This window comes from Aythya marila (assembly GCF_965140915.1).
Source record: "Aythya marila genome assembly, chromosome: 21".
Taxonomy (NCBI): Eukaryota; Metazoa; Chordata; class Aves; order Anseriformes; family Anatidae; genus Aythya; species Aythya marila.
The window spans coordinates 8,225,743-8,246,922 of record NC_139062.1 but is presented as its reverse complement, the minus strand read 5'-3'; the positions used below and the strand labels follow the sequence as shown (position 1 = coordinate 8,246,922).

General features: G+C 54.7%; 1 protein-coding gene across 1 annotated transcript; it reads left to right on the top strand.

The window, feature by feature from the left end:
* Positions 1-3,573: 3,573 nt before the first annotated feature.
* WNT4 (Wnt family member 4) lies at positions 3,574-19,189 on the top strand. The gene is made up of 5 exons (XM_082777183.1): positions 3,574-3,947; positions 14,635-14,870; positions 17,048-17,179; positions 17,522-17,664; positions 17,832-19,189. Exons 1-5 carry the CDS (start codon positions 3,871-3,873, stop codon positions 18,297-18,299), a joined length of 1,056 nt encoding a protein of 351 aa, XP_082633309.1. The 5' UTR covers positions 3,574-3,870; the 3' UTR covers positions 18,300-19,189.
* The last annotated feature ends 1,991 nt before the right edge of the window (positions 19,190-21,180 follow it).

The following is a 21,180-nucleotide window of genomic DNA, read 5'->3' as shown; positions in this document are numbered from 1 at the left end:
GAACTGCACTCATATACAGCACCTTCTCTGAGCAGTCATCAGAGCAGCTCTGAAATGTTTGGATAGTTTGAAATAAATTTCATCAGAAAAACCACAAGTTTCTATAAAGGAGCACAATTGTCCTGTGTTTTCTGGTTTGGAAGCTCTCAGAACAGCTCCTCCTTTCTCCAGGACAGGATTAATACATGTACTGTTGCTAAGTGTCCAATATTTATGTTCCATTAAGTTCAAAACAGAATTTATTTCTATTCATTGTAAACCCCTGCAGCCTCAGGTTCAGTCATGAGTTTTGCCTCAGTCTTTCTCACAGCTCTTCTCCTCATCACGTGGTCAAGGCCACTGTCCATGCTGCAGGCTACTCCACTTTCAATCCCATTCAAAAAGCCCCATGGGCCTCAGAAAGTCAAAAAGAACCTGTGAGAGACCTCCTGCAGCCTCTGTGACTACTAGCACTGGTCAGATCCAGGAACTGAGCCACAGTGCTACCTGCCTGCACTTATGCTTCAGGGTAGCTGTACATACATCATTTAAATCCTTTGCACAGTCCTTTGCAAGCTCTGCACTTTCACACTGGTCACAGATTAGGTCTCAGAGTTGGAAACCCTCATCCTGCTACCACAGCTGGGAATTTTTCCTTGCCTGAGATATGGCAACGGTAATTCTCTGCAGCCTTTGAATCCAGAAGCACCTGGACAGGCCTATGAAATACCTCTTAGGTGCATGCTATTCATCTTCCCATCCACTGAAATATGTAAACATCAAAAGAAGCATTCTTATCTAATGGGGTTTTGATGTTCATTAAAGCAAGACATTAACTGTAACAAACAGCAACACCCTGCAGCACTGGGGAATGACAGCAGGTGCTGAGCCCCAAGACACACTGGGGGTGACAAGGGTTGGTCACCCCATGGATGCTGTCCTCTGTGGGTGGCAAAGGAGTGGCTTCACTGTGTCCACTCTAAACCAGTTCACAAGACCAGGAAACCTTGTTCCTCTTTAAACACTTTTCTTTACCTTCCCCTTTCTCAACTCCAAACAAGCTGTGCTTCAAAGTCTTCACTACAGCAACCTGGCATCTTCTGACCACAAGGTCAAAAGTATCTTGTTTGCAGGTAATCACTGAGCAGCATTTCATGGCATCTCTGAAAGGGCCAAGGGATTTCCCTTGTTCTTGGTGAGTGGCCATTTCCAAAGTCTATCCGTTCACACTCATCACCTCCTCCACCATGGAGGATGTAAAATAAACACCCCTCCTGCCCCGCCACTCTCTTATCAGCTCTGCAGACAGCTCACCCAGCACTTCCCTTCGGGGTGACTAACTTCAGATGTGCTTCATCTGCCCCCTCTCAGGCATAGGGCTCCCATCCATCCCCCTGCAAACACCCAAACCCCGACGCATCCCATGGAGATGATCTAATGCTGTGACTGCTGCAAACAACCTCATGGTCATGCACAAATCCACATCTGCCATGTGTGGACAATTCCTTCCTGTGGGGTAAGCTGGGGTGTTCCCTCTGCTCTACCTGCTCCCCTGGGGACAGGTGGCTTGAACCCACCACAGCAGCCGGAGGACATCCCGCAGCTCCTGGGCCAAGGGAAGGCACCAAGGCAGACATGTCACAGGCAGAAGGTAGAAAGTAAAGGAGAGAGCAGATCTGGGGAAGAAGCAGAGAACACAAATCTCCAAGGGTGCGAGGGCCAAGTGGCTGAAACCTCTGCTGCTACTAACAGAGAAAAGAACCAGGTGAAGACCGCACGATCTGCTACATCTCCCTGGCTCACCTAACCAACCCTTAACTCAGAGCCAGGTGCTGGGAGGGGACTTCATGGGGCAGAAGAGCATCTTGCATGACCCTCAGCACATGGGGCTCTAATGAAGGTGAGGGAGCCCAGACCTTGGGAAATCAAACCATGGTATCTCACAGTCTTCCAGCCCAGGCCAGGTACCTGCTGTGCCATCCTGCCATCAGGGCTGCTCTGGGAAGAGCCACAGCATTCCCTGAGCCTGCCAGCAGCACTGCCAGCTTTAGCACCTCAGCCAGGGATGCTCCTTGGGCCACAGGTATGCGTCATGCCTCTGGGATCCCTGCAGAGGTCCAGGGCCATGCTCACCCATCTGAATTCTGTTGGACTCTTTGGTGTTGGCTTTTGTGGGGCAATAAGGCACCCGAGGTCCAAACACTTGTGAGTGCACACTATTTGTGTGCACTTACATGGCTCTGGCAGCCCAGCCAGGCACTTCTAACCTCTCTTACCCATTAGCTTTTCAGCCAGGTCTTGCCTTCCTGATGACTTCACTCAACACTCGGAGGCATTAGAAGCAAGAGGAAAGCCACGGTTTTGTCTTGCACAATGAGCCAGATTAATCAGCTTCACTTGCACTGAATTACCTAGTTGGGGCTCACAGCGACAGCCTCCAATTCACCTGCCCACCAGCCAGTGTCCTGCTTTCAACCAAGTTCATCAGCGAGAACACGAAGCTAGATGAATGACTAGGTGAGGGTGGGCTGCAGCCTGTCAGGAGCTAGAAAATACGTCAAAGCACTTTGAAATTAAATCCTCACTTTGACAGGGAACTAATGCAGAGATTTTAAAGTAGGTGTAATATACTTAGGCATGTGTGCAGCACAGTGCAAGTTGCCTTGATTTGAATAAGTGTGCTCCAGCTATGCTGTGAGCAGGAAAATTGGGCTGAAAAGACAAAGGGAATTTTGAATAGCTCCAAACCAGCTTGGCAAGATTTTAGAAATGGTAGCAAGAGGTTTTAGTAATGGACCTAACTAATAGCATTGACAGGAGGAGATTTGGTGCACAGTTGTTTGCTGCTTGGGATCTTGGGTTTCACTCCTAGCAGCCATCTCATGACATCATGTGTTGGTCCTGGCTTTAAATTGAGTCATTTGTGCCCATGTGGTCTGTGGGGGATAGATGGAGACATGGCAGATGGGGAAAGAGATGGGGATTCCCACTGCATTTCCTGGCCTCCAGGGCCAGCAAACCAGGCTGCTGGGATTCCCAGCAGTTGACCTTTCTAGACAACTTCAGGTGTGGATTTAATCCTTAATGCTTGTTCAAGCATCCTCCTCCACATGCTCAATGCCCAGCACTAGGCACTGCAGGGACAGACCTGTGGTGACACAAAGAGGGTGTGTGGCCCTGTCCCGATGCCAGCTCCGGCTGCTATTCCCTACTGACGGTAATCCCCCAGGACCTCCCTCTTTTCAGTTTTCAGATGACGAAGTCAGGAGCTGCCTAATTGTGGCGAACCCTCAGAAACCTCTCCTTGGGAGACTCCTTCCAACACAAGTGGAGGCAGTTCATGGATGCCCAGGTTTCTCCCAGCGCTACGGAAAACCGAGGCACCACCGTGCTCCATCCCGAGCCCCGCGGCCCGCTGCCGGCGGTGGAGCGGCACCGGGGGAGGAATCGCAGGCGGGCAGCGCAGCGCGGCGAGGGGACGCCACCGGTGCCGCCCCGGGGGTGTCCCCAGCGGCGGGACCCGCCCCGGGAGCCGCAGTCTGGGGCCGCCCCCGGGGCTGCCCCCGCCTCCGGCCCGCCCCCGGCCCGCCGCTCCATCCCGGGATGGGCCGGCCGAGCTGACAGTCGGGCTCGGCGGCCGCCGCGGGCGCATCTACCGGGCAGCGCCCGCCGCCAGCCGCCGCCGCTCCTGCCCGGCGCCCACCTGCGGCGGCGGCTGCCTGGGGGCCGTGGGCCGGGCGGGCGCCGCCGCCGCCGCCGCCGCCGCCGCCGCCGCCGCCGCCGCCGCCGCCGCCGCCGCCGTCGTCGTCGTCGTCGTCGTCGTCGTCGCGCTCCACTCTGCTCCGCTCCGCTCCACTCCTTCCTTCCCTGCCTGCCTGCCTGCCCTCCAGGATGAGCCCGGAGTATTTCCTGCGCTCCTTGCTGCTCATCATCCTCGCAACCTTCTCGGCCAACGCCAGCAACTGGCTGTGAGTAGCCGCGGGCGAGGGGAAGCCGCCGCCGCCACTTGTTGCTTCCCCCCGGGGGCGGCCGAGCAGGTGCCGCGGGGCCCGGCAGCATCCCCCCCGCGGGGGTCGCGCCCCGTCGCTGCCCAGCTTCGGAGCGGGGCGGCGGCGGAGCTCGGGCTCCCGGCCCCGGGTCAGCCCGCGGGGGGCTCCGGGCTGTCGCCCCCTCCGAGCCGGCGGGGCCGGGACTGGCGGCCCGGCGGCCCCGGCAGGTGGGCTGCAGGGATGCAGACCATGCCTGGCTGCTCGGCTCCCGCGCCTCGTCGAGGCCGCTCACCGGCTCGCTTGAGGGGCATGAAAGACCCCTCTTTCTCCTTTTGTTCTTCAGTTACTCGGTTGGGCTGCGCTGGGGAGCCGAGGTCGGGCCCCCGGGTCAGAGCAGGGCCTGGGGCTTGGCGAGGCGCCCTGTGAGGGCCATCGGTCCAGGGAAGGACTTGTCAGGGCCAGGGCGGCTGCTGCGGCCGAGCTGGGCTTGCTCGCGCACTGGCCCCGGGGACCCGTTGCAGGTCAGGCTGCGCGTGTCTTGGCTCCCGCTGCCCCCCGAGCACAGTCAAGGGGCCGTGGGGGGCTGCTGCGTGCTGTGGAGGAGCCCGGTGACATTGGTTACCCGCTGAGCAAACACTGAAATAATGTCTAAGGTAAACAGGGGTGGAAATCGTTCTGGAAAATTCCTGCACATTTGCCAAAGCTGAGGGGCTGTCTTCTGGGGAGACCCCCAGGGCAGAGGGGACGGAGTGTGACAGCGCGTTCCCTCAAAGCTCTGAGGCACTGCTTCCTCCTAATAAATCTTGTCTTTTGGGAGACACTATTTGCCCCACTCCCAGCGTCACCGGCTGCTGTGCTCGCAGGCTGAACTCAGATCCCGGTGCTTGCACCAAGCGAACCTGCTGTCAGGCTGGGCATGTGGGCCGCATCCAGCTTGCTTCCCCAGGCCTCCATCAGCAAGAGCAGGCACACCACAGACCCCCAGGGAGACCCCAGGGCTGGAGGCTGGGGCTGCCAACACAAAAGCTCCCTGGTGGCTTGCACCTCTCCCAACAATCACACCCAGGCAGGCATGGACCCAGAAGCATGTCCCCTGTGCGGCACAAGGAGTGCCCTCTGTGATTCCCATCTCTCCTGCCTTTAGGTTTGGCTTGCTGGAGACTGCAGGAGGTGGATTGGTTTTGGAGGATGCTCCCTACAGCTGGGGAAAGCTGGCACCAGGTCAGCAGTATTCTCCCAGTGTCCTGCTGATGGGAAAAGGTGCTCACCCTCGGGCAGCTGGCTGGGATGTGTTAGCACTCAGCCCTCCTCCCCCCTGTTTTGCCAGATGGAGCGACTTGTGCTCCGATAGTCTCTAGCAAAGAGGTGGGTGGATCGCAGCAGCTATCAAGGTAGTCTTTAAGCTGTCACGCCTCTGGTGAAGGTACATCGGAAAGAGTGGGAGTGCTTTTCCCGCAGGGAGAAAGTCCGGAGGAAGCCCTGCAGGATGACTGCAGGTCCCCGGGGAGGAGCAGCCTCTGCTCGCCCAGGATGGGCATGGGGAAGCACCTGGCAAAGGAGGGGTTCGGTGTTAAACCACAGCAGCAGGGTCAGCTCCACATGGGTGTGCGGAGGGGGAGTCCTGGCACACGGCTGCAGGGCTGGGGCTGGTGGGGAGAAGTGGGAAGATGAGGCAGGCAGAGGGGTGGCTCACTGCGACAAGCGGCAGCACTGTGTGCAGCCAGCCGTGCTTGCAGCACGACGAGAGCACAGCACGAGGGGTGGGCGTGGGGGGTTCATCCATGGGAGAACGGAGGGCTCATTCCTGCCAACAGGGGAGGAAAAGCAGATACAGCTCAGTGCGTTCAAAAGAAAGGTTCAACTTTTTGATGTTACAAATGTATTGTGATAAAAGGATCATCCCCCGCTCAGTGCTTTTTATTCTTTGCCTTTAGGATTAAGACAATTCCCATTGTTTATCTTCTCACATCAGAAACAAAGGCTGCTGGAGGCAATAAACAGAGTTAGAAGGATCCCAGGAGTTATCAGATATTCAAAGAATGAGTATGCCTCGTATGTCTTTGCAAAGCTGCATGTGTCATGCGTGTGGGCTCCAGCATGCTCTGCTTTATCGCAGTGCTGCCTGGGTGCTGCCCACCCGCGCCCAGCATCTGGAGGCTGGATCCAGCTGGCGCACGGTGCTGGGTGCGCGCCTGGCCAGGTGCATACTTCTGCACGTACGTGTGTGCACTGGGTGGCAGCGCACAGTGAAGTTTGCTTTTCCAGAAACCTGCTGGATTAGTGATTAAGCTCAGTGTGCCTTTCACAAGACGAGGCTTTTTCTAAAGCGTCTTTTGACCTGTCGGGACTCGCATTCCCTGAGCGCTTCGGAAACGCCACTTGCAACACTTGAGCTGAAAGTTTTCGGCAAGCCCAGCTCAGTGAGGTAGGGCTCATCAGGACCCTGCACACGGTGCCTTCTGAGCCCCATCCCACCTGGAAGAGGATGGTGTCAGCATCTCTGCCAGGCATTGCTCTGCTGCTGCACATTTCAAGCTGGAAGGGACTTTGCCAGATCTTTTCATTAAATGGACTGAGATACTTTCTATCTGGCTAGGAAGTAAACCTCAGGTGTGTTTTCTCAGTGTCTGAGCTCGGGGAGTTGCTGTTGGGCTCACCGCCTGTCCAAAAAAGCTGTGACACACAAATTTGAAGAGATGCTCTGTTCCCCCTTCCAATGAAAGCTTCAGACTTGCTTTTCCTTCTGCCTTTTGGGGCTTGGAGTGCTTTAAGCCTTCCCCTTAAAGCAGGCACAGAATTGTAAAGTGAAGTAAAGGGCTGTAGCTGATTGTGCTTGTGCATAAAGGGCAGGTCCCTCTCCCTTCTGTGTTTCCTCTGGAGGACTCCAGGGACTTGCTTTACCCATGGGACGAGCTGCAATTCGAAGCAACTTGCATGTCACGGCCTCAGTTCAGCTCTTGAACCTATGCATGCAGGAACGTGACTGAATTTGGAAGCATGTTCGGACAGAGGTGCAGCAACATCCTGGTGCTGGGGGTGTTCTCAGAGGGTTCAGCCAAACGCCCAGCACTGCACGGGCTGAGTGCCTCTCGGAAGTGGCCCAGGGAGAGCTGGGCCCTTGTCTTGGCAGGAGGTAAGGGGTGATTTATTTAACTCTTTGGGGGCTGGTGGGGAGCAGAAACCCACCTGAAGAGGTGAACTAGAACATATGTGAAGTGGGGATAAATGCAGGTTTCTCTTAACTGCGTATGGCACTGGGGCTGCTGTTACCTGTAGCTATTTGGGTTGTTGGAGCAGTTGTAGCCTTGAGAATCAATTCCCCTGCCTGAAAAGCTTCAAGAGGCAACAGGGCAGGGGTCCCTTATGGGCAGGGCCCTGGTTATCTAGCTCTCTGGGAGTCATTGCAGCCTCTCTCCCTCTTCCTGCTGTTACACATCCAGAACTGGCTTTGGAGGAGGCTCTCCATGCACTCTGAATAGTAGGAGATGTGATTATGCTGCTGCAGAGCAGGGTGTGCCACCGGCAGCTCCATCTACCCCCTATTTACAGGAGTTTAAAGCTTCCGATTGGGCTTGAGACTTGGCTTAAAGGGCCAGGAGCACAGCTGGGCTTTTAAAAGCCTTTAAATAATGAAACTGCCTATTCTTGGGAAAGCTTGGAGACCTTGCAAGCGTCCTAACAAGCCTGGCTAAGCAGCTAATAGCAACGACTTTTGAGGGCTGGAGAGAGAGGGATAAAAAGATTTTTTTTCTGTAGCCCCTGTGATGTTTCACTGAACATCACAAGGTGCTTGACAAACACAGGGCCCAATGCTCTCTGCTCACCCCTGCCAGCTTTGCAGAGGGGATATTGCAGGAGCAGCCTGGGTAGCCCTATACACTAATCTTCTGCCGGTTTTGGGTCACTGCACAACGTAGGGGATGTAGAAGAAGCAGGCCTAGGTCCTCTACTTGCATTTCTCTGTTCTTAAACCAGACTCAATTTTTAAGGTGAATCTCCCCAGCTTTGCTAGCAGAGTTTGCTTCACCTCAAGCCTGGTTGGGTTCCATTTTGCGTGAGATTCTTTGCAATGTCTTTGTGACCCTCCCATTTTCCACTCAACTATGAACCAGCCCAGCATTTTCCCAGTGGATGCCATGCTGTTGCAGCCCTCATTCAGCAGGTGCAAGTAGCTCCGGGGCAGATCTGCTTCTGCCAAGCCCTGCTCCCCTCCCCATGTGCTTTTTGGTGCGAGGACGGTGTCGGGAAGGTTCCCCAGTCTCATCTGCTCTGGCAGCTAGGGCAGTGGATTGCACAAAGTGGGTCTGATGGAGAATTTCCTTGCTTCAAGGGCTGCTGGGGGGCTGGATGAAGGGTTCTCTGCTGCAGGGGTGCCCAGAGCCCCTTTACGTTGTTCTGGGAATCCTGCTGGGGCTGCAGGCACAGCACTTAGGGCTCCCCTGCCCGTGCACTGCATGGTTAATTAACACCGGGGGTGCTGGGACCCTGCATGCTTATTCCCAAGGGATTTGGGGAGGCAGACCTAAATCAGCAGCCTCCACTGAATTGAATGATTCTTTTTTTCAATACTTGAAAAAAAAAATCCTGCCACTTTTGACAAAAGCAGCTAAGTTTAGCTCAGCTATTGAAACAGACTGCCCTTAAGGGTTGCATCCTGCAGAGGCAAGAGACCTTTGCAAATCTCGACACTGAACTCCCAGGCTTGTCTTTGAGCTCTGCCAGGATGGAGGAGGGATTGATGCCCTCCCGCTCCTCAGTGAGGATGGGCATTGTTCTTTCCCTAAGGACACCTCAAATAAAACTATACCCTAATCTTCAGGAGCCATATTCTAGGGAGGAGGGACATGGGTCGGATAAAGCTACCCTGTATCCTACGGTGTGCAAAGACAGGATCTGGTCAGCTCCATGTGCAAGCAATGGCAAGAAGCAGATTTCTTCTTTGCAATGGTTTGTGGTGGATCCATGAGTCAGAACCAGGCTTTTGTATTGCAGCAAAAAAATGCTTATGCTACTCTGCAGAGAGCTGTTGTCCTCTCAATTAATCCTTCCTTGTAGATGGAGGGAAATACATTACAGCCATTTGTTTGGGCTTGTTTAAAATGTGAAACTGCTGAGCAACCTTGGAGGTTAGCCATTTCCAGGAGGTTCCTCCATATTTCCTTAGAAGTGCAACACCACAGGCTCTTACAATACTCGATTTTCATTATAATTTTTTTTAAGCTGAAAGCCTTGCGAATCCACAGAGATCTCAATTATCCAAGGCTGCTTGAATGGCAGGCCCTACCCTGGCTACAAAGTGCAGGCCACCTCTGATTGCCTCCAGGTGTGGGGTGCATGCCCCCCATTCCTGTGGGTGACCCCCAGTTGCATCCTCCGGGCTCCCCAGGAGTGGCTGCTGTGGTTTGCAGCTGGGAAGGTACTGTGCAGCATCTGGCAGCCTCAGCAGAACTGGAGCCAGTATTGTGCTTTCATTAAATTACTCGGGGAAAAAATTAATTGAGCATCTTGGCCAATGGAAACCAGCCTGGGGTCTGTTGGAAGTTGGGTGAGATCAAACTAATCCTGAAAAAAGGGCTTCTCTCACCATGTGTTTGCAAATTTGGATTGAAATGAAAAACTTGTCAGAATTTCTCCAACCAGGTCTAGCCTGAAGTGCTGCACAAGGCGAATTCCCACATGGCTCAGACATGTGGCCCACACTTGCTTCCTCTTGCAGTCAGTCCTTGCTGCTGTGCTCAAGCACAGGAGAAGATCCTATTGGCTTATAAAGGGAGATGCTGTAAAGGATGCTTCCTGCACAGCTAAAGTAGATTCCCAAAGTAGATTCTGCCCTCAGGGTTGGCTCAGCTTGCCAATTCTGCTCTTCTCCATCACAAAGTGTAGGTGCTGAGCCAGGGCACCAGGCTGTCCTGGGACCCACAACCAGGCCCCCTGGCTGTCCCCAGGGGTTGGGGGGCCAGCATTGCCTGTGACAGCTTGCTAAGGGTGAAACCACATCCTAGAAGCTGCAGGGCAGCTGGTGGAGAGTCCCTAGCTGGGCTAGAGCCCCGTGGGGTTCGCTCCCTGCCAGCCCTGGTCAGATCATGGTGAGCACGGTGGCCCTGGGGGACTGCTTTGGCAGCCATTAATTGGAGGTGGAGAATCGGGTGTGAAAAACATGGTTTCAGTCAAGAGATTAAATATGCAGTAACTGGCAGGAAGGACAGAGCCAGAGAGCTGCTTTTCTTCCAGGGAAGAAACCAGACAGGCTTTTGGATGACGGCATTGTAAATCATGGTTTACATTTACAAGCGACAGAAAGGAAGGACATCTAATCCCCAGGGGGAGAGGCGTCTAGTCTCTGGGGGGGGGACGGGGGACGGCATGTCCTGCTGCAGGGCCACCAGCTGCACTGGGGCAGCCTTGCAGGTCTTCAGCAACACCCACCATGGGCACAGGTGGAGGCTGGTGGCTGCCTTCCCTGCTCCAGCAGCACAGAGATACTGAAGCATTTTCCTTCTCTCCTCTTTTCTTCTCTCCTCTCACTTGTTTTGGCTGGAACAACCCCTTTATGGCCTTAGCCAGGCAGGTGGCCCAGGAGGACAGGGTGTTTGCTGAGCAGGGCGAAGCTTCTGACTCATCTGACTGCTCAGCATCTCTGATAGGGGGCCACAGGCCTGGCTGTCACCAACTTTAGGAAAATGTTCTCCAAATGAGACAACATGAGGAATTTTCACACCTGAAACTCAATTTCAGATGTTTCTTGGTTGTTTTGTGTGTGTGTTGTTGTTGTTTAAAAACCAAGATTTCTGCTCACTTCAGGACATCTGCTGCATCTTCCCCAAACCGCCTCTACTGAGAATCCATCCGTGACTCACATTTCCACACCTTTCCATGGCAGCCAATCCCCTCCCCTCTCCTTCTGCCTCTACCTGCCAGCCTCTGCGGCAGAAATTATCATCACTTTTATTTAAGTAGGGCTTTCTTTTTTCCTTTTCAAATCTCCCTGGCTTTGAGGTTTCCCTGTTTGCCATCTCACCGAGTGGATCAACTGCAAATACGTAAATTGTGGGACTTCAACCTTGATCTGTATGCTGTGGATGGATATAAAAGAATGGCTTTCTGTCGGTTTTATGTTAAGTCAGTGATTTTTAATAAAAGGGAGCTTGTTCTGTGAGTGACTTGTCTGGATGTAAAGGCAGGAGAAAAGAAATACAAATCTGATGATGAAGCAAGAAGACAAGACTTGAACAAATGACTTGGGCAGGAGCTACCCCTTGAAACATTCTTTGCCCAGTCTTGGTAAGGGAAGAAATTATGCTATTGTTTGTGGGGTTTTTTTTTGTTTGTTTGTTTGTTTTTCCACAAGCAGGGCTGTTCTGAGGCTGCCTGTAAGACTTAAATCGTAGTCTAGAGCCCTGCTCAGCTACAGAGAAATCAAGATGTGATATTGAGATGGAGATTGCACTGAGACCTTGCAGAGGACAGCTTTGCTTTGGTTCACTCCTGGTGTGCTGGTCCTACTGCATGTGCACAAAGGCAGAGAAGGTAGAAGTCTGTGGCTTCTACCACCTCAATCCAGGAAAAAAAATTCCTGGATGGGGAAAAAAAAATCCTGGTGGGGGCAGAGCACCTTTCCCAGCTCTTATCTTGCCCCACAGCTGCCACAGAGAAGGGAAAGGCAGTGAGATGTTCCTGTGTCATGCCCCTGAACATGACACGGACAGGTGCCACCTGAAAGACTCAAAGCAGTCCCATACTTGACAAATATCCTTCCTTGCATCCTTGATTTGACCTAGAGACTAGGGTTGGAGCTGCCCCCTCTGGTTGGAGCCTTTTTTTTGAAAGCAGAGACGGTACCAGAGGGTGTGGGAGGCTGGAGGTAAGCTGGGAGTCTCCTGGGGCTGTGGCATTTCAGGCACAGCTGCCTTCATCCCCGGAGGGGCAGATGTGCATGGGCCGAGGAGGAATGATGGGGGAGAGAGGCCACAGCATCATTCTGGATAGCTTCACCTCATTTGCCTGCCTTGCAAAACAAATTATCAGACATGCTCTTGGAGAACTGTATCCATCTTTGAAGCATCTTTGTCCTTCATTTTATCATCCCAAATACCATTAAGTGCCTGTTGGGGAGGTGTCTTATCAGGCACATCTACTTGGAAAGGCTTGAAAGGCTCTTGTCATCCTTCTTTCCATGTGTACTTTGAATTTATAGCTCCACATTGCTTGGAGAATCCCATTGAGCTGGGAAATATATTAGAAAAGGAGATGGTGCCCCTATCTCCTTTGCTCCTAAGCAGAGCTGATGTTAGGTGCCTGCAGCAGGGCTGGGCACTGGCTCACCAGCAGGACCAGCCATGCTGCTTTCCAGGAGCAGGTTCCCTCCTGCAAAAAATACTGCTTAAGTCATGGGGGATGGGGAGTGGGCAAAAAAAGGCAGATTAGCACAAGGGGATGGTGCTAGAGGCAGAATCTGGTTTTCTTGTCTTCCAGGCTCAAAGCTAATCACCCAACTCGCAGTGTCTCGGGATGAATCTGATTGCATTGCTGTGCACTGGCTTCCCTGTGCACAAACTGAAATGACAGCTGGGTGAGGGAGCGAACAGGGCTGTCATGGGCTCAGCATCAAGTGTCCTGAACGATCCCAAGGGACATTTGCTGCCTTTGTTTTGGCCCAGCCACATGCAGCAGGGTGCAGAAGCAGCAAACATTGCTCCCAGTGTCCAGGGCTGCAGCACAGCACCAGGAGCACTGCTCGCATCGTGGGGCTGGCAGGAAGGTGACGAGCCATGGGTTTGCTCACTCGTGGTAGGGTTTTCAAGTTAGCTGTGTACATCAGGCAGTCATGCAGCCGGTCCTCTGCAAAGACTGGGCCCTTAGAGGAGCAGAAACCCTTGGGCAGAGCTGCTTAGCTGGTATAAAGGCTAGAAAAGAGCTTGGCTCTGAAACCACAGCAGCCTGCCACTTCCCACTGTCCGAGAGGCATTGCATCAAGTGACCTCCATGCATGAGGAAAGCTGAATGCTTTTGACGGCTAGCCATGCAGACTCCCCACGGACACTGCAAGCCAACACGGCTTTCTCACCATCTCCCACAGCCCCCAGTTGTAAGCATGAAACCAAGCTGGTGAATAATTCTGCTGATGCACAGAAGAGAAAATCCTGCTCCCTCCTCCTGGGGCAGGCTGGCATAGCTAATGGGAGGAAGAGGCTATGACAGCTTGATCTTGTGGCTGAAGTCAGCAGATCTGGCTCCTGGGACACATGGGAACAGGCAGGAAGCAGGAGCCACTTTTGAACAGTCACTTCTCAGAGGCAAGCAGTGCTTCAAAGGCAAAATCCTTAGTAGGATGTCGTAACTTTGGAGGAGGAGAAAAAAAACACAAGCAAACAAAAAACCCGCAAGCTCTGTAGGGCTGAGAAATGCAGAGTCAAGGAATGAGCTTTCCAAAAAGCCTTTGCTCAGTACTCACATCACTCAGCACGGGCAAGGTAGCAATGTGAGCTTTTTGGTGCTGGTGATTCCTGAGAATGTTAGAGCTCAGTGTGGCTGGAGGGTGCGAGTATGAGCTGTGCCTGCCCAGGGATTGCTGCCCTGTGGCAACACAGGGTGCCACCAGTGGCAGTGGCACTTGAAGCAGGTGCCATCAGCCACAGGAAGGAGGGAGGTGTCTGGGCACATGCCTGCACCCGCACTAGCGTGGATAATCTTAGAAAATCGGGGTTTATCCTACAGCCTGGATGAGTTGTGGGGGGTCTATCTTATAACCCATCTAGGGCTGGGGCAGGAGGCTGAGCCTGGGAAACTGGCGCACATGGAGATGGATGCAAGATGTGGTGGGTTGGGTTACTGCAGTGTGCAGTGCACTCAGCTGCTTGGTGGGGAGCTGCCAGGAGCTTGCGGGATGCTCACCCAAAAAGGGGCAGCTCTCCCTTTCCCTAATGCCACCACTGGAGAGCAACTCTGTAAGTCCTGCTGAGCATGGGGCCATGGAAAACTGAGCATGTGGCCAGCTCTTCCAAGTCACCAAATCCCTGGCAGCTACTTTTGGGAGCCGGATCAGTGCAGGAGGTGCTCAGCACATGCAGTTTTGTCCCCAGTGGGCTTCTGGCTCCATCCTCCCCACTTCAAGCCCTGCTTGAACCCCAAGTTACAGAAAACCTGGCAGCTCCCAGAGGCTATCCTCAGGCACTGGAGGAGCTAAAAGCAGGCTCCAGGAGGGAAGTGGTTTGGAGGGAGATGTTTGTCGGTGATGAGCACACTGCCACGCTGCGGGAGCCGTGTGGCAGCTGGAACTGGCAGCCAAGTGGCTGTCCTGCTTATTTTGGCTGACTTCAGAGACCTCTGGCTTTTCCTAGTAGCACTTGGATATGCTGGTACTCAGGAGACCTGACCAGGCACATTCAGACAACACCGAAAATATCCTCCATGTAGGCAACAGAGGCAAAGGGGAGTCAGCAGCTGGGCTCTCTAAGAGACAGGGGACCAGGCTGCCACAGGATGGTTGTTTTGCTTGGCCTTGCTCTCTGCCATGCAGAAATGCATCCCGTGGAGCAACTGCAGTGGCACTTTTAAGGTGACCCAGGTGAGGGGATGACAGGCTTGGGTCTCCTCACCTCCTGCTGAACATGAGTGTGTGCTCCCCCAGTCCCTGCCTCCTAACCCGTTGCACTGGCCGTTGTGGCAGGTACCTGGCAAAGCTGTCTTCGGTGGGGAGCATCTCTGAGGAGGAGACCTGTGAGAAGCTGAAGGGCCTGATCCAGCGCCAGGTGCAGATGTGCAAGAGGAACCTGGAGGTGATGGACTCGGTGCGGCGCGGAGCCCAGCTGGCCATTGAGGAGTGCCAGTACCAGTTCCGCAACCGCCGCTGGAACTGCTCTACTCTGGACACACTGCCTGTCTTCGGCAAGGTGGTAACACAAGGTGAGCCAGGCAGACATGCATGGGGTGCTGCAGCACAGGGGAGAAGCTCCAACAGCCCGGCCAGGTCCTTTGGGCTGCAGGGGGGTTTCATTTGCCACCGAGCCAGCAGCTGCAGAGAGTAGGGAACAGCCCTGCACTTGGTCCTGGGGCTCACAGCCCTTCCCTGGGCATTGCAGCAAAGCTCTTCAGACTGTGCTGGCAGCAGCATATCGAGGCCCTTGTGGTTCCTCAGTTGCTGGATGGTTGCTCTGCTGAATCTTTTTCACACCCAGTGGGTGCCCATCATACGTAGGCACCAAGGAGGCATCAGCCCCAGGCATCCAGCCTGGAGCTTTTACAAAGACATGCCAAGTTCGAGCAGGACCATAAGGTTGCTCAGTGGCCCCGTCTCCATCCTGCTGAGCCAAGGAGCTTTGCTCTGCAAAGCCACAGCTGCAGCAAGATGCTGGATGTATTCAGTCTCTTCTCTGGGCAGCACCACAGTGGTGACTGCTGCCAAACAGCGCTGCTCTCCAACAGAGCCATCTGCGTGCAAGGCCTTGTGAGGACAGCCCTCTGCCGCCCAGCAAGAGTAAAACACGCCGCGGCTGGACCCTCTTTGGAGCAGCATCGGCTGCCACCACCACACTGCCAGCGTTTCAGGGAGGATTTATGGCCAGGACAGCACCTGGCCCCTGCGATCCCAGCTGCACAAAGGCATCCTGGGGGCACAGGGCTGTGACCAAACCAAGTGAGGGCCCAGAGTCTCAGGGTGAGGAGCCGGAGGGGAAGGCCACTCCAGCACCCCCAGAGACCTCCACAGAGGCCCTTGCATCCCCTCGGGTGCCACCCAACCTCTGATGCACTGAGCACCTTCCCATCTAGGGAACCGGTCAAAGCTGTCACCAGCTCCTTGTTTAACTTTCCTCCCCTCAATACAGGGGTGAAGAGCTCTTCTTGTGAAGGTTCAGGACTGGAAATACCAGAAATACCAGAAACTGAAAGTCGCCTCTTTTTAGTCAGCCACAGCACAAACAGACCAACATGATCCTACCATTAACCTCGATTAACTTGGAGGCGGTTCAGTCCCACCGCTAGCTGGGCCTTCCCCAGCCACTGCTGCTTGGCCACCAAAGCCTGGGCTGCGACCACCAAAGTAGCTGCCCTCTGTCCAACCGGTGAGCCAGGGAGGTATCTGCCACCCCCACCTCTGTCTTCACACAGCCCTAACACATGGCTACCCAACACACCAGCCTTCCTCTTTGGTGAGGAGCTGTGTCCTTAGCCCCCCTCGGCCTCAGAGGCTGGTGGGTGTTTGGGTTTTGCAAGAGCTGACAGCCACGATCCCAGGCTGTGCCGCCCCTGGGATTTGTGTCCAGAGGTCTCCCCATGCAGATGGTTCAAATGAGTTCTTTCTCTCTGGGTGCCACCACACAGGTAGTGCAAGAAAGTGGAGGGAAGGGACTGCTCCTCAGGACTGGGCTGTGATAGTAGAGCTTTGCAGGCTGTTTTTTGGAGGTGTCTACAGCTCCGGGATGCTGTGTGTCAACGACAAGGGTCTGCAGCTGCAGGGGGCAGTCCTGGATATCAGGAGCAGTGCAGAAGTATAACTGGGGTGCCAGAGGGCTCTCATGAAGGGGTGCCCTGTGAGCACCAGGCAGGACAGTCACCCCATGTAGGCTCAGGAGAGCTCTCCCCATGCTGGCGATGCAGCCTTTGCATCTCTCTCACTGCCAGGTTAAAATCTTACCCATCACATTCAGGTTTTAACCTTGCAGGGCAGTTCCCAGCTCCTTGGCCATTGCAAGATGGGGCTTTTGCTGCTGCAAGCAGCGTAGGTTCCTCTGCTGGGACTGGTGCGGGCTTGGGACCAAGCATGACAGGCTTGGGACCAAGCCTGTCATCCCCACATCATGCCTGGGAGTGGGGAGGATGAGTCCTGCATGTGGGACCGCATCGCTGGGGAAGAGGAGACAGGGCAAAGGGATCGATTTGCTAGCTCTGTATGCGTGTTTTGCTAAGAGTCCATTTTCAGACCAGATTTTCAAGAGGCATTATGTGCAACACCAGGGCAAGGAGGAATGGGGAGAAGAGGCGCATGTAGCAGCCCAGCCCAGCCTTGGCCACCTGAGATGCACAGCTTCTCACATGCCCCGGCCCTCCTGCCATGTTTTCCACCATTGTTTGTGCTGTTGCAGGGACGCGGGAGGCAGCATTCGTCTATGCCATCTCTTCGGCAGGGGTGGCCTTTGCAGTGACCCGCGCCTGCAGCAGCGGTGAGCTGGACAAGTGTGGCTGCGACCGCACAGTGCAGGGGGGCAGCCCACAGGGTGAGTACACACAGCGCGGGAGCTGTGCGGGGATGCAAAGCGACCGAGCATAGCAATGCCCACTCTTGGGGGGCCACCCTTAAGAGAAATGTAACATATATATATATAAATAAAAAGAAAGACACCTGGGAGCACAGCCCAAAGGATCTTGTCTCCTCCCCCCTCAAAGGGCCGCCCTTCTCAGGCTTCCCCAGTCTGGTGACTCACATGGGCAGCCCAGCCTGGTGGAGAGCAAGACAGAAGTGGGCAGATGAGCAGTAGTTTAGCAAGAGCAGGGTTGAAAGGGATGAGCAAGGCAGGCTGGTGTCTGGCGTCGTGTCTCACCCATGCCCTGTGCCTTAGGCTTCCAGTGGTCTGGCTGCTCCGACAACATCGCCTATGGTGTGGCCTTCTCACAGTCCTTCGTCGACGTCCGTGAGAGGAGCAAAGGGGCCTCTTCCAACAGAGCGCTAATGAACCTCCACAACAACGAGGCAGGGAGGAAGGTAATGGTGAGGGGGTACCCGGGCAGCCCAGCAGGGTCTGCAGCCACTTTGGCTTCACTTTTAAACCCCCTATGTCCCACAGAGCCCTGTCCCTTTCTGTCCCACCTTCCTGCTGCATCCATCCCGTGCTGATCATCCTGTCTCCTTTCTCATATGTGCTCCTCCAGGCGATCCTCAACAACATGCGGGTGGAGTGTAAGTGTCATGGTGTGTCAGGCTCGTGCGAGTTCAAGACGTGCTGGAAAGCCATGCCCCCCTTCCGCAAAGTGGGCAACGTGCTGAAGGAGAAATTTGATGGTGCCACGGAGGTCGAGCAGAGTGAGATCGGCTCCACCAAAGTGCTGGTGCCAAAAAACTCCCAGTTCAAACCGCACACAGACGAGGACCTTGTCTACCTGGACTCCAGCCCTGACTTCTGTGACCATGACCTCAAGAATGGGGTGCTGGGCACCAGTGGCCGGCAGTGCAACAAGACCTCCAAGGCCATCGATGGCTGTGAGCTCATGTGCTGTGGTCGGGGCTTTCATACGGACGAAGTGGAGGTTGTGGAAAGGTGCAGCTGCAAATTCCACTGGTGCTGCTCCGTCAAGTGCAAACCCTGCCATCGGGTGGTGGAAATCCATACATGCCGGTGATGCATAGAGGGGAGCTCCAGTCCATTCCCCTCTCTAAGTGACCCTGCTTCTCTCTTGCCCCAGGGCCAGGACTGAGGAAGTGGCCCAGACGCTGCAAGGAGATTGCAGCTCTTTACAGAGACAGAGCCCCAGAGGAAAACAGATTTTAAAGAAAAAAAAATATTTAAAGTTAAAAAAAAAAAAAAAGCAATTGTTGTATTTTTGTTTGTTTACTTTATTTATTGTTGAAGCCAAAGCCCCACAGTGGCCTCCCGAGCCAGCAGGGATGTGCCTGATCTCACCAGGTGGCCAGGGACCTGCACGATGCCTGCTCTCATCGGACGAGTTCCTACTGCCTCCAGAGCATTGTGAATGGGCGATGGCTAAGCTGAGGCTGGCGTTTGGCACTCAGTATCTTCTATCACAATGATTTGTATTTGTTTAAGGCATGCACTAAGCAGCCCGGAGCACTGCTTGGCTCAGATGAGCCTTGAGAGGCGATGGAGTGCAGCCAGTATGTGCAGCTTGGGGCATGGCAGGAGATGGGGAGATGGCAACAGGGTGGCACTGTCCCTGGGTCTTAATGGCAACACAGAGAGCCCATCTAGAGCTATGAGAATATGGAGGGGATGTGGCACACTCCTGAATGCCCTTGTTGTGGGATGCTGAAAGGCCTCCTGGGCAGCAGCTAGCTTTTGGAGCAGCTCTGGCAGCTGCTGTGATTTACAGAAGCTCCTCAGCAGCTGCCCAGGCTGTCAAGGGACACCACATCCCCACTCGACTCCCCTTCCCCTTGCAAACCCATTTACCCCCTCACTGCTCCAGCACCTCACTGTGCTGGAGCCTGTGGAGAGGGTGCAGGGAGGCTGTGCTACCTGCAATTCAAGGAAGAGATGGGAGCTAGTGGCAGGAAATCCCAGGGGATTTCTTTCCCTCCTTTCTATAACCGCCCCTACCTCGCTCACCAGCATCCCACCACCAGGTCTCCTCCTCTTCCTCTGTGTGTGCTTTCCCCAGGGCATTCTCCACAGCCAGTGAGGGGTCCTGGGGACAAGGTTGGACACAGCCAGTCCCCAGCCTAGTTTTTACCAAGAAAAGCAGAAGTTTAAAGTGAAGCAATTGCTGGGGTGAGGGGAAGACACTGCAGGGGGACATGCAATGCTCATGCTCTGCTGCTACTGCTGCCTCATCCTCAGGCAGTGTGGGAGGAAGGCTGAGCCCAAGGGATGCTGCTGCGTGTGCCCCATGTGCAGGGATTTAGTGCAGCAGAGCCCCAGCTGCCCTGTGCCCGCAGCAGCGCCACAGGGACAAAGTGCTGTCCTGCCCGCTCCCACCTCCCCGCCACCTGGTGCAGCATCCTTGCTGCTAGGCTGCAGGACGAAATATTTGGAGAACTAATAAGCAGTGGGGCACTGCGAGGGGAGGTGGAAAGCGAACCAGTTTTCTGCAAGTTGAGAGGCAAAGGGAGCAAAGAAAAAGCCCCAAATGGTACCTCAAGCCAAGACGAACATCTGCCCAGAGTGCCAGGAGCCACTGTGGGGTGGCACTGCATTTGCTGTGTGAGCAGGGAGCGCCCACGTGCAGCCAGCCCATTCCCCTCTGCCCACCTCAGTCCAGAAAAGCCCAGAGTCGTGACCATCACCATCTGGGCTGGGGGTCCTTGCAAACCTGCAGCCTTATTTTTCTTCCCTGTTTTGCCTCGAGAGGGGAAAGGTTAGGGGAACACGCAGACATACATTAAATCCCGTCTGTGCTGTGGCAGTGATGGGCTGGGGGAGAGGCTGTGGTCGCTGGAAGGTCTCCAGACACCATACGGCTGGAAGGCTTCTGACAGCTGACTTGATGCAGCAGCGCTGCAGCTCCCAGGGCCAAGCCGTGTGCCTGGAGCAGGCCCCTGCTCGCTTCCTCCACACCACGGCAAAGGGGAGGCTTGCACCAAGGGACCCGCCTGTCACCCAGCTGCTCAGCTCCCCAGACCTTCAGCAGGGGGCACCGGGTGGCAGCAGGGGGCTGGCACCCAGCAGAAACCCCAAGGTGGAGCCACCACAGGTTGAGGCATTTTCATGCAAGCTGGAGATGTTTGAGCAGGGCAGCACAGAGCAGGGGCTGTCTCGCCTAGAATCTGCTGGGGATCTTGGCTCCGCTCCCCCACCCTCCGGCTCTCCAGGTCCCAAGGCTGCAAGCTCTCAAGTACCTTGGAGACTGCTCCTCCTCTTCCCAGCTCATGCAGAAGAGGCCACAGACCTCAGGCCACTAGCCAAGTGTTCTGCTCGTTGTCCATCTAGGACGAGGGCCAAAGCTGAACAAGACAATCCAGATCAGTGTGTAGATAATCTCTGCATACGGGATTTTTTTTCAAACTGCGATGAAAGCTGAGCCCTGTAAATGTCACCCAGAGATACCCTGGCTCTGCAGCGCTCTGGCTCTTCTCATAACTAAATTTCAGCAGTGGGTTAGGAGTGGGAATGCTTTTTTTTTTTTTTCTCATATTTACTTTGTCTATTAAATAATGAGTTTGTGCTGAATTAGCCACAGGGTTTTCTTTTCCTAGCAATCAGGCTCCGCTGGGCTGCGTGAACCCAGCACGCTGCGAACAGGAGATGGTCATCGGTCTTCTCCTGTGAGGCCTCACCCAGGAGGAGAGGTGCCCACGTGGCACAGTGCAAAGGGGACACTGAGGCCCAGCCTGGGCTGTCCTCGTCCTTCCTGAGGAACCTCCCAACCTCAGGCGATGCTAGCATTTGGGCCACAAGCTGCATCTCTGCTTTCTCAGCAGTGTTTCCCCTTGTTGGGCTCCTGGTGAGCATGCAGCCATCAGTTGCTGTGATCATTGCTCAGGCAGGTCCTGTTTATGCTCTTCTGAGAGGCTGCAGCCCTGTGCCAGGGCAGGGGAGAGGGGGAC

Coding starts and splice junctions, on each gene's coding strand:
- WNT4 (XM_082777183.1), top strand. CDS start 3,871: ATGAGCCCGGAGTATTTCCTGCGCTCCTTGCTGCTCATCATCCTCGCA. Junction 17,180..17,521: donor GCAGGGGGGCAGCCCACAGG/GTGAGTACACAC, acceptor CCTGTGCCTTAG/GCTTCCAGTGGTCTGGCTGC. Junction 17,665..17,831: donor ACAACGAGGCAGGGAGGAAG/GTAATGGTGAGG, acceptor GTGCTCCTCCAG/GCGATCCTCAACAACATGCG.